The sequence below is a fragment of the Frankliniella occidentalis genome, unplaced genomic scaffold (assembly GCF_000697945.3).
Source record: "Frankliniella occidentalis isolate FOCC.00 unplaced genomic scaffold, Focc_3.1 Scaffold62, whole genome shotgun sequence".
Lineage (NCBI taxonomy): Eukaryota > Metazoa > Arthropoda > Insecta > Thysanoptera > Thripidae > Frankliniella > Frankliniella occidentalis.
Genome location: NW_026267192.1, coordinates 810,431 through 822,088, shown reverse-complemented (window position 1 = coordinate 822,088; position 11,658 = coordinate 810,431). Strand labels below are relative to the sequence as shown.

At 45.2% G+C, this 11,658-nt stretch overlaps 4 protein-coding genes and 1 long non-coding RNA gene across 9 annotated transcripts; 2 read left to right on the top strand and 3 right to left on the bottom strand.

Annotated features, from left to right (window-relative positions):
• Nucleotides 1–942: 942 nt before the first annotated feature.
• Nucleotides 943–3,622, bottom strand: LOC113212496 (beclin 1-associated autophagy-related key regulator). 2 transcript variants are annotated; one of them, XM_026431213.2, is made up of 9 exons: nt 3,334–3,622; nt 2,992–3,097; nt 2,829–2,910; nt 2,477–2,714; nt 2,233–2,396; nt 1,994–2,147; nt 1,734–1,910; nt 1,486–1,618; nt 943–1,379 (listed from the first exon to the last, which is right to left on the bottom strand). In XM_026431213.2, the coding sequence occupies exons 1-9, from the start codon at nt 3,528–3,530 to the stop codon at nt 1,230–1,232; spliced, it is 1,401 nt and encodes a 466-aa protein (XP_026286998.1). In that variant the 5' UTR covers nt 3,531–3,622; the 3' UTR covers nt 943–1,229. The 2 variants fall into 2 exon arrangements, with proteins under 2 accessions (XP_026286998.1, XP_052123928.1); XM_052267968.1 differs by lacking the exon at nt 3,334–3,622 and adding an exon at nt 3,220–3,240.
• A 382-nt stretch (nt 3,623–4,004) lies between these two features.
• On the top strand, nt 4,005–5,372 carry LOC113212497 (protein SEC13 homolog). Its single transcript, XM_026431214.2, has one exon. It carries the CDS (start codon nt 4,126–4,128, stop codon nt 5,071–5,073), a length of 948 nt encoding a protein of 315 aa, XP_026286999.1. The 5' UTR covers nt 4,005–4,125; the 3' UTR covers nt 5,074–5,372.
• Nucleotide 5,373: 1 nt separating this feature from the next.
• Nucleotides 5,374–6,440, bottom strand: LOC127749515 (uncharacterized). Its single transcript, XR_008011202.1, has 2 exons — nt 5,847–6,440; nt 5,374–5,680 (listed from the first exon to the last, which is right to left on the bottom strand). It is a non-coding gene; the product is annotated as an uncharacterized LOC127749515 (long non-coding RNA).
• Nucleotides 5,586–8,667, top strand: LOC113212494 (deoxyribose-phosphate aldolase). Of its 2 annotated transcripts, none has more exons than XM_052267969.1 (6): nt 5,586–5,733; nt 6,862–7,052; nt 7,141–7,297; nt 7,408–7,698; nt 7,809–7,894; nt 8,098–8,667. In XM_052267969.1, the coding sequence occupies exons 1-6, from the start codon at nt 5,691–5,693 to the stop codon at nt 8,302–8,304; spliced, it is 975 nt and encodes a 324-aa protein (XP_052123929.1). In that variant the 5' UTR covers nt 5,586–5,690; the 3' UTR covers nt 8,305–8,667. The 2 variants fall into 2 exon arrangements, with proteins under 2 accessions (XP_052123929.1, XP_052123930.1); XM_052267970.1 differs by having other exon boundaries at nt 5,610–5,724.
• Nucleotides 8,466–11,517, bottom strand: LOC113212493 (loricrin-like). Of its 3 annotated transcripts, XM_052267967.1 has the most exons (10): nt 11,348–11,517; nt 11,031–11,220; nt 10,428–10,595; nt 10,137–10,397; nt 9,936–10,013; nt 9,467–9,795; nt 9,281–9,316; nt 9,071–9,197; nt 8,920–8,990; nt 8,466–8,848 (listed from the first exon to the last, which is right to left on the bottom strand). In XM_052267967.1, exons 1-10 carry the CDS (start codon nt 11,417–11,419, stop codon nt 8,735–8,737), a joined length of 1,446 nt encoding a protein of 481 aa, XP_052123927.1. In that variant the 5' UTR covers nt 11,420–11,517; the 3' UTR covers nt 8,466–8,734. The 3 variants fall into 3 exon arrangements, with proteins under 3 accessions (XP_052123927.1, XP_052123925.1, XP_052123926.1); XM_052267965.1 differs by having other exon boundaries at nt 10,137–10,595; XM_052267966.1 differs by having other exon boundaries at nt 9,939–10,013; nt 10,137–10,595.
• Nucleotides 11,518–11,658: the final 141 nt, after the last annotated feature.

Genomic DNA, 11,658 nt, shown 5'->3' with positions numbered 1-11,658 from the left:
CGCCCTGGCTGATGCCTTGGCTGACGCCTTGGCTGACGCCTTGGCTGATGCCTTGGCTGACGCCTTGGCTGACGCCTTGGCTGACGCCTTGGCTGACGCCTTGGCTGACGCCCAGCGAGGCGCCCGCTCGCTCCTACATGGGGGGGCATCCTCGGGGCCCGTGGGGTGCGCGGCAGGCGCGGCGCCCCGCGGTGCGAGGCGGCGCGGCCCGCGCGGGGGCACCGCTGCGGCCCCGGTGACTCATGGCCGGCGAGGCACCTCGCGAGGCACCTCGCACTCGCCGACCACGTCGCTGCACGGGAGCGGCAGTGCCAGGGGCAGGGCCAGGGCTGCACGCGGCCTCCAACTTGTTGCCGGCCTCCTCGGCGGGGCGGGCGGACAGTCGCGGACACGCGCGGGCACGGCGCCCGCGGACAGGGGCCGCGCGGTGCGGTCGGCCCGGACAGGGGGAGGGGCCCGTCGAACCGGCGGAGGTGGAGGGCCCGTGGAGGATGCGGTGACACGGCACGTCACGTCACGTCACCTCTCACGCGCGGCGCGGGGGCGGCAGGCGGCTGGGGTGCTCCGTGCGGGTCGGAGTGCGGGCCACGTCTGTGCCTCGCGGAGGGCCCGGCCCGGCCCCGCTAGGCCCCCGCGTGGGGGATCGGGTGTTGCGGAAGGGAAGGGAGTGGGGGAGGGGTGGGCTGATGGTCCGCTCTAGTCTGGCGCGACGCTGTCTGCCTGGAAAGGCCTGACCAGGCCTGCCGCCGCCGCCACCCCCGCGCGTCGTCCCGCTGTAGTGACCCCCGCGCGGTGAGTGTAGCGCCCACAGCACCGCGTCTGCCTCCGGCACTGAGCGCCACCTCTCGGTGAGATTACTCCAGCCGGCGCTACCCCTCGCACCGAGCCCTGCCCGCGAAAATTCAAAACGCAACGCGTCCAATAAATTTCAAACATAACGTGTCATTTTCAGAATATTCTATATTGCATTTAAGAAAAATTTCAACATTGAAATCACAAAAGTAACATGTATTTTATAATTATTAGTATTTACATTACAAGATTACAAGTCTAGAAATTAAATAATTAAATCACATCACATTTAGAGCAGAGCACCATGTAAACAACACTGAAAATACATGAAGTGGCACGGCTATCAATTTTTATGACCAGAAGATCAAAAGTACTTTTTGATAAAACAAACTACATGGACTTGTGTTTGGTGACACTTTTGCTTCAAATTTAGAAAGTCATCTATTTCCAGTTAGTCCCCGCCATACTGAAGCAATACTTGTAACAAGACCTCCAGCCATACTGGTTGCTTGTTGAGTACTGCTCATTTGTTGAGAGAGTTGACTTAATGAACCAGGCATTTCAGGACAACCTGGTATTAGAGGAACCTGTTTACAAAATAAATGTAACACAAATAGAATGAATGCTAGAATTCATGGTGCAGATAAAATAGTAACAAGTCATAATATTTTTGGAGGCATGATTTTAACTCACATTTTCCCATTCCAAAGGTAAGGCATCACTTTCATCCTCCGACCCTGAATCATCACTTGCCTCAGCAAGATCTCTCTGTAGCTGGTCCTCAACAGAAATAGCTAGCATAGGATCAATTTCTAAAGGACCTTGTCTGAAAGAAAAGACCATAGTATATTACATAATCCATACTTGTTGGCTTTTGTGAGCACCCATAACTTCAGATTAAGTATTAGTTTTTCATATAAAAATTACATTATGTTTCTTACCTTCCCAAATCACTGACTTGAGTGTCCAACAGATGCAATATGTTTGACAAAGTGTGATTAGGATGTAACAAATCAGGACTGACACTCTGAGAAAAGCAAAGATGAAGCACATTCCAGTTTAAACGTGCAACTCTTTTGGCAAACTTTTGCTCGCTGAGCTCAGTTCCACAGAAATCACTGCGAGAAATGAATATAGATAAATAGATAGATAGTAATAAAGCTGAAATTTACTTTCAGAAAGTACCACACAAGCAGCCAACCTGTAATGTAATTTGCACGGTAGGCGAACATCCAGATAAAATGCCAAAACATTAATGAGCTGAGTAGTGTAGGTCAAAGCCGCACTGATATTGTAGCCTGGATTACGTTCCGCAGTATCTCCACTACTGGGTACACCATCCTTTGTCGAGGCCACTGCGAGTACAAATAAAATTAAACTGAAGAAACACAAAATGTTGGTTCAGTACACGAAGTTACTAGTACTGCGTTGAAATCATACCCCAATCGTTGTAGGCAGAATAGTTTCCTGAGCCAGGTAACATGGGAGCAACAATACAATGCTGCAGCTCTCCAGTGCTGTCAGTAAACACCCATCTACCTCTGATGTAGGTTGTGCGTAAAGCATCAGCTAAAGCTGATACAGTGTCATTACAATCTTCCATGCTATAAAAGTTAACAGTTGTTGAGGTAGTGACTTCAGTATTAAGTGAGACAGTTACAAAGCATAGAAAAAATTAAAATACCTGCGTGAAGGAGTGATCACTGATATGGGGAAAATGAAGCGAACAAGCTGGTGCACATTGCTTCGAATAATCCTTTTTAACTTTTCTTGCAAATCTTTGACAGCAGAATCCTTCTTATTACAGGTGGCTTTTAAATTGACCACCATTTCAGCGACTTTTTTGACGCGATCTGAATAGACTGGTAGATATTTGAGCCGAGAACCATTTTCTTCCTTTAATTTCCGCTCCAAGGCTTCGTCTATTCAAAAACACAAACACAAACAAAGAAGATGACATGACAGAAATAAGAGGAGCATTGGAGTGAACAGCTTATCTTATAATGAATGTTTCAAAAAGTAACAAGTTGACATACTTTCACTAATATTGTCTTTAGTGGTAGTCAATAGAAGGCGAAGAAGCTGGACGCGATCTCGACATGCATCAATTTCATTTTTCTGAAACAGAACAAGAACACAATAAAAACAAAAGAGCTAACTGGTACCTTACCAACTCTACAAAAAGAAGCATTCACATACCACCACATCTCTTTCCTTTTTGATCATCAGTCTTCTTTCACATTCCTTCTCAATACAAAGTCGTCTTTTCCGCACTTCCAGCAAACGCAGCTGTTTCTCAGCAAACCTGATACACAAATTTGGAATTCAATATTTGGTCAGTATCACAAAAATAACACCCTATATAGGAAAAACAGGGAATAACTAAAGAACACATGAAAAACCATATTGACATCCAGTATAGCAGACATTTAAGAACTGATGCATAAGACAGGGAGAGGAGAATGTCATGGAACAAGCACATGCTGAAACAATGATAACGGATTGATGCAAAAAAGGAAAAAGGAGTTAGGATAAGCCTACCTTTCTGATACGGGTGAGGTTGAGAGAACAAAGTCCCCATTTCTCACACAAATAGTGCAGTGAAAGGACTTTTGGCGACTTTGACACAAGGGGCAGCTTTCTCTAACCCCTGTTTCCTCTGTACTGTCTTCTATTAACGAAGATAAATTAAAATCCGCAGGTGCAATACAGCTGTCGTCAGATCCACTTGTAGCCATTTCCTATGTTTTCCAAAACTAGTTTGTTTGTGCAAAATGATGACCTAAAGATACGCTAGATGGCGCATCAATCGGACCATTGATTGTCATTGAAACTCATGTGGCGTCTTGAATGTTTCAAAATTTCATATTGGAATGAAGAATATGCTATAATCGAAACAGAAATATGCAGATTATTACTTATACTAGAGAGCAGCTGTTAGTTATCGCATACTTACGGCAATAAAACTTAATATCAAACAAATTTTTCTATGTGGGTGTTGTCTAGACTTGATTCCATTAGTCGCCAACAACCGACAATAAAAAGTTGTATGTAAAGAAAAATAAAAGCTCTTTTTATTGAGGATTGTAAGTGAGTAAGTTTTTAAAATGTCTTGAAAACCTTTCTTTTTATTTTAAAAGGGATAAATACTCTTTTTGGAAAAGTCAATCTTATTTAGCCTTTTGTAATATTTGTACTGCTTGTATTGGTAGCTGCATCCACGTCATAACACACACGGCAGATCAGCTGTCACGGCAGAAGTTTGGTTATAGTTGCTGTTTTCCGTGGAAATTTAACTGAAGAACTACTTATTTGGCAATTACTGAAGTCACAATGGTTTCCCTACTAAATACGGTTGATACTGGTCATGAAGACATGATTCATGACGCTGAAATGGACTATTATGGACTGCGTTTGGCGACGTGCTCTTCGGACAACTCTGTGAAGATTTTTGATGTTAAGAATGGCACACAAACACTCTCAGCAGATTTAAAAGGACATTATGGACCTGTTTGGCAAGTAGCATGGTCCCATCCCAAGTTTGGAAACCTTCTTGCTTCGTGTTCATATGATAGGAAGGTTATCATATGGAAAGAGAGTGGCGAGTGGTCGAAAGTGTATGAATACAGCAGCCATGACTCCTCTGTTAATTCTGTTGCCTGGGCTCCACATGAATTTGGTTTAATTCTCGCATGTGGGAGTTCTGATGGTTCAGTTTCCATTCTATATAACAGCCCTGAGTCTGGAACTTGGGAAGCTAGGAAAATTCCTGGCGCACATACCATTGGCTGCAATGCCGTAAGCTGGTGTCCAGCTGCCACACCAAATCCAGCATTTGATTCAACCATGAAGGATCGCCAGCCCCTTGTCAAAAGATTAGTCACAGGGGGCTGTGATAATCTCGTCAAGATTTGGAAGGAGGATGGAGATCGTTGGGTTGAAGAAAAGAAACTAGAAGTTCACTCTGATTGGGTGAGAGATGTTGCGTGGGCACCATCAATAGGACTCCCACGATCCACCATAGCTAGTTGTTCTCAAGACCGAAGAGTTGTCATCTGGACGAGTGAGGACAACATCACCTGGACACCCTACACCTTGCACACTTTTGATGATGTTGTTTGGAATGTGAGCTGGTCCTTGACAGGCAACATTTTAGCTGTCTCTGGTGGTGACAATAATGTCAGTTTATGGAGAGAGAACAATGAGGGGCAATGGATCAGAATTGATGGTAAAAGCAAAGAGCAAGGACAGTTGACTGGTGGTGAGCAGAGGGAAATGTAATGTATAGAATTAAAATTTCCAAACATCCGTAAATGGACATGTTGAATATTTTTTGTCAGTCCTCAAATTTCTGTTTATGTTTCAATTAATTTCTTAAAATGGCCTGATTTGTATATTAGATTTGAATAGTATTGCTGTTGGCTCTACTTGTAAATATGGACCTGCTTCCTGATGCATTTCAAACATCTAGTAGGATAGAGGTATGTTCTTCCTACATGCAAGTTCGGTGTGCAAAATGTCACAATCCTGTTCAGGATTTTTCTTATGTTTTAATTAAAATAAAAATAATATTCCATTGACTCATGTCTCTTTTCCTTCGCCCTTTAATTCAATCATATTCTAGCATCTCATGTTGAGACTCAACACAAATTAAATACTTCAGTTGGCTTACAGGAGCACAGTACATTTTGAGACAGAAAATCATTTCCAAGTCATTTCCTTGCTGCCTCCGCCTCCGTGCCGAAGCGAATCCTCGCTCCGCGCCAAGACGTCTGCTGTGCTGTCTGCTAGTCCGTCTCTTATCAATCTACGATCAGCTGAGATCTACTGCCGACCTCCAGTGTCAGCAGGCTGCTTCTTAGCTGGAGTAGAAATCTTTGCACGTTTTCTAAACATACATGGGAAAGAAAATGATGACGTCCAACCCGGGAAGTGAGCTTGGTTAGTGTTTTGAAACGATGTACTTTTACAATTGTAAACATGCATAACATAACCTTATTGATAAAACTCAACAGAAACTTGTTAAGTGACTCCATTCTTTTGTATTTACTAACCATTATTACCCATCTAATTTTTATTTTGTCTGCTTTCTGGTCGTGATAAATGATAACAGATATTTAGATTTCACCTCATGGCGGGTTTACGATGGATTTTCTTATGCTATGTCGTACCCTTATGTTATGTCGAAAAGTCAACTTTGCTTGTCTCTTATGGGACCGTTTACGATGCTATGTTGATCGTTATGTTATGTTGCGACATAACTCCTTGCAACATAAGTCAACTATCGAGTTGACTTATGTTCTACTTCGACATAACATAAGGGTCACGTGACGCGGGAACCAATGAGAAACGCGAGAACGCGCGCGAAGCAGTGGAAACCTAACCTACAAAGTAAATTATGGATTCGGACAATTTAAATTTGAAGCTGTCATACAAAGAATTGACAGCAAAAATTAATTTTAAATTTCTCGCAATGGTTTTAACTCCCCCAAAAATATAGTTTTATGCTTTTAGGTACATTTCACATAAGGTTCCTTGCAGACATAACGTAACCACCGTAAACACCCCCTTCAAAACCGACATAACATAAGCTCTTTCAACATAACATAAGTTCTGACATAACATAAGAAAATCCATCGTAAACCCGCCATCAAGGAACCATCACAGAAACTGATTCACACAAAAGTTTTTATGTGGAGAAGACTGACTTGGCATATCGAAATGCAGAACACCCTGAGTTTTCTTCAGACACTTGTTGAGCCATGCTGTTTTCTACTATGATGGAAATTCCGTTTTGACATTTGCTATTTAGCTCTTTATTCAGAAATAGCTTTCCTTTCTTGAGGCTCTTTTTTTTTTTTTTTTTCCTTTTTAATCATCATTGCTTCTCTATTATGTTAAATAATAGCAGTCATAAGACAATGATCCTTTGATTTTGTTATAATCTCACTGCAATAGTCATCACATATATTTTGTAGGAATTTTTCAGTTTCTAATAAGTGTTTTTGCTGTCTGCTTTGAAATATTATTCCTGCGTTTGTGTAACTGTGTTTTCTTATATTGTTTCAGATTTGGGATGGCTAAACTCTGTTCATATTAATACTGCTGCTGTTTACCGCCGTGCAGCAAACCTTCAGTCCAGAAAGGCTGTGAAAGGGCCTTATCAGGCTGCATGGCTCCTCAGAGCAGTAACATGCATTGATTTAACTACTTTAGGTGGTGACGATACTGAATCTAATGTAAAGCGTCTTTGTGCCAAGGTATGTGTCATGATTCTGTTTTCAGTTTATTCTATTACATCCACCCACAGTGAAATACTAAGCGTATATGTTTGCTAATTTTTTAAAGGCTGCTCAACCAGTTTCTAATGACATGTTAAATGCTCTGGGTTTTGAGACTGGAAGTATACAGACAGCTGCTGTCTGTGTGTATCCTGCCAAAGTTCCAATCGCGTATGCAACATTAAAAAAGATGGGAATGGAAAAAAAAATTAATGTGGCTTCTGGTAATACAGTTTTAGACCTTATACGATTTATTATCAGCTATGCTTTCTCTTTGCTTTTCTCTTACAATGAAGTTCTATTTTCCAATGTCTTTTCTTTATTTTAATTCTAGTTGCTACTGGGTTCCCCTCTGGACAGTATCCACTGGAGACCCGTATTGCTGAGATTAAGTGGGCAGTTGAGAAAGGTGCAAATGAAATTGATATTGTTATTGATAGAAGTCTTGTGATAAACAAAATGTGGTCTGAGTTGTACCAAGAAATTAAGAAAATGAAGGAGGCATGTGGCTCAGCCCATTTAAAAACAATTTTGGCAGTTGGGGAGCTTGGTTCATTTGAAAATGTATATAAGGCATCCCTTGTTGCTATGATGGCAGGATCTGATTTCATCAAAACTTCTACAGGTCAGTCTTTTGTGTACTATGTTAAGCATAATTTCTATAAGACCACTGTAGGAAAGTAAAGTGATTTTCAGATAAATGTGAAGTTATTATATTTTAATTTAATGTTTCAGGCAAAGAAGCGGTTAATGCCACTATTCCTGTTGGAATTGTTATGTGCCGTGCCATCAAAGAATATTGGACAAAGACTGGCTATCAAGTAAGGATTTGCAATTATTCGGTTGTATGATATGAAGCAAGAACTGCTATTTAATATTCTTTTGTGACATTGCAGTTTCTTTTCTTATTTCTCCTTTTGTGGGAAAAAACTGTCTATCCTTTGAGAATTGTTTTCTTTCATAGTCTAACTACATAATTGCATTATTATTATTGCCCATTAAATTTAAAATTCTTTTTCCCTAGGTCGGTTTTAAACCTGCTGGTGGAATTCGGACTGCCTCTGATTCTCTCTCTTGGTTAATTATGCTAAAGGAAGAACTTGGTAACGATTGGCTGAAAAACTCAATGTTCAGATTTGGTGCTTCTGGACTACTTGGTGACATTGAACGTCAACTGCATCACCATATTACAGGGCGATACTCAAGTGCCAATCAGTTTTCAATGGGCTAAGTACTGATAATCATCATTGTTGTAAATAAGACTGATTTAAGTTGAAACTATTTGTTTTATAAAATGAACTAAGATTATTATTATTCAGTAAACTCCGATATAACGGACAAAAAATCTGTATGAAGTTTTACCGTAATTGTCAATTTTTATTCAAACAAAAATTTTTCTTTTTTTCATTTTTTTTTTTTGTTTGGTTTAAAATTGGCTATTTAAAACAAATGATAAATATTTTGTCATCAGAGAACATGTGAAAGCTGGCACATGAATTCTCCACAGCCCCAGACTACAAGGCAACTTGGCCTGAATAGACAAAATATTATTGTCAAATTAGCACAACTCAAATAAACGAAGTCTGGAAAGTAATTGCTGAGAAAAGTTGAAAGTATGTTTGGGAATCCCTGTCCCTAAGTCATGCTATCGATTTCCTATTTCAACCTCGGTTTGAGCTGGGATGTTGCCTTGGTGGTCGCTGTTGGTTGCTTGAACCTCTGTCGCCACGATTTTCTCCTCTGTTATTCATATCTTCACTCCAGTCTTCACAGTGCTAGAAAAACAAAGTAAATTATTGGGGTGCTTTGTAACTTGCAGTAAAATATCTATCACAAGTGAACATACTCTTTTTCCTTTCTCTTCCAGACATAATGCTAAGTTTTTAGCAAAGTCACATCTTCCATTTACGTTTCCCCCTGTAAAAATGGAGGAACAGTTGTGTATGAGAGCCATTTCTGGATGATAAATTTACATGTAATACTCAGCTGTAACTAACCTGTCAGGAGAATATCAAAACATTCATCAATTGATTCTTGTATGAAATCCTTCAGCTCCGGATCCCTGATACGTTGAGTCATTACGTTCATTACAGAGCCTTTGTCGGGATGGGAGTGCTCATTAACCTGGAAGACACAGTATCTCTTAAGCCATGCAATATTAAGGCAAAACTACAGTATCATATGATTCCATCAATAGGTTTCAGTACCATTTTCATTTGACGAAATATGCAGTGAACTATACACTGCAACATAAAAGAAGTAAAAATTGCTGTCAATGTGAGGGAATGCAAGATACATGTTAAGCAGTAGTGAACACATCTGAAACCGACGTACGGGTCTTACAACCCTGAGAACATCCCAGTTTCCATTGGACCTTGCCTATGTATACTTACAGCGTCCACCTGGTCGAGCATGGATTTGCTGCCTCCGCGGCGCCTCGCACCGAAGCCGTCGCTGCCGCCACCGCCGCCGCCGCCGCCCCTACCCGCGCTCCCGCTGCCTCCGGCCACGCGGCGGGTCCGCGGTCGGCTGCCTCGGCTGCTACCGCTGCCGCGGTTGCCCTTCCGGCTGCTCCCCGAGTCACCCCTGTTGCTGTTCTCCCCGTTGTTGCTGTTGGAGCCCGAGCTGCTGCTCCCGCTGCTGCCCTGGTTGCCGCCGCTGCCCTGACCGCCGCTGCCACCTCCGTTGTTTCCGCTGCTCATCTCACAGCCCCCGCCATTCCCTGTTGGCGACCAACGAGGAGTTACTCTGCGTCCCGGGCGGGCTAGTCTACCTTTTAAAAACTACGGGGCAGAGCGGCCACCCTGTAGCGACTCGCTACAGGCCAGTTTCATAAAGTGAGTACTTCTAGAACAAACTCACCACCGCCTCGGTATCCACCTTGCCTGTTGTCCGAGTCCGTGTAATCATCGTCAAGCGAGCTGGAGTGGTAGGTGGGACCTGGAACACGTTAAAGTAGTGTCTGGCCGATCCCCGTGGCGATTTGTTTGAGCGCCTGTACATTCATCCCACATTTGACTCAAATCAAATGCTCAGTCTCTTGCGCGGACCCTGTTCACGTACCTCCTCGGCTGCCATGCGAGCCCCGCCTACCGTGAGAGCCGTACGAGCTGCCACCGGACGAGCCACTGCCGTAATTGTTGCCGTACGTGCCGCTGCCGTACGCGCCGTTCCCGTACGAGCTGCCACCGTACGAGCCGCTGCCGCCGTACGAGCCGCTGCCGCCGTACCTGCCACTGCCGCCGTAGCCACTGTTGCCGTAACCGCCACTACCGTAGCCACCACTACCGTATCCACCACTTCCGTAGCCACCACTGCCGTAGCCTCCAGTGCCGTAACCACCACTGCCGTAACCACCACTGCCGTATCCACCATTGCCGTAGCCACTGCTCCCGTAGCCACCACTCCCGTAGCCACCGCCCCCGTAAGCACTGCTGCCGTAGCCGGCAGGACTTCCCCCGTAGCCGTATCCTCGACGGCCGCCTCGATCATCATCCTCCCCCGACCCGCCGTAGCCACTCCCTGGGAACACACGCGATAGAAAAACTCTGAGTTGGCCCAGCTTGTAATTAGCTAGGATAGGATATCAATGAGTATATCCAGTCAATCCAATTTGTTTAGGCTGGGGGAACTCATGTCTGGCTACCTTTCGCAAAGTTTTTGTGGGAACAGGTTACCTTCCATAAGCTGAGATGGAAAAGGCATCAGCCCTAATTCCGGTCGGACACGGTAGCTTCCACAGTTGATGTGTGGTGCTCCACTCCTACATTTCACGTGCAGCGAAAAAGCATTCCAGGTACGGAACCCAACGAGGTAAGCTACCAGCCAGCTCAGTTGTGTGTGGTGGGCCTACCGAGCGCCTAACGGACGCGAGGTAGGCCACCCGGCAGCGGGCAGCACTCGCGTGTGACGGGCCCCCTTACTTGTACTTTTGGCTGTCAATCGTTACCTGCGCACCTCGGTTGTTGTACGACTTGTGCTGCTCCTGGCGCCGGCCTCCTCTGTCGCGGTCGCGGTCGCGGTTCCGGTCATCCCCGGCCGAAGCCATTTCCCAGTCGTTGGAGACGTTGGCCATGCAGATCCGCACCGCCTCGCGGTAGTCTTCCTCGCCAGTCACGTCCCCGTCGTCGGTTCGGCAGCGAAGGGCCTGCACATGGCAACGAGACTCTCGGTTGGCAGCATCCACCCTTGGTGCCCGGGGGCGCGGCGGTGTGCGCGTCAGGTGTGGATACTCCCCGCGCGCCCAGCGGCCGGAGTATCTGCAGACAACGAACCTGGGCAGTGACGACAAGCAGCGCCAGGACGGCGACCGCCGACCCGGTGGACACGGAGCTCAGCGCCGGCATCACTGCGGGTCCTGGTCTCTGGACGACGACTGCAGCTCCCCGAGAGCCGAGCGCTGCGGCTCGCCCGCCGGGGAGCGTTCGGAGTGGGAGCCTCCCCTGCAGTCAGCGTGCAGAGGCTGCGTCCGGGATCGTCCGCGTCTCTCCGGCCGTGTCCGTGGCGGGCATCACCGTCATGGCCAGGGCCGCCAGGGTCGGGTCATTTGGATGTCAGCCGCACGGCCTTCCGGCAGCATCACAAT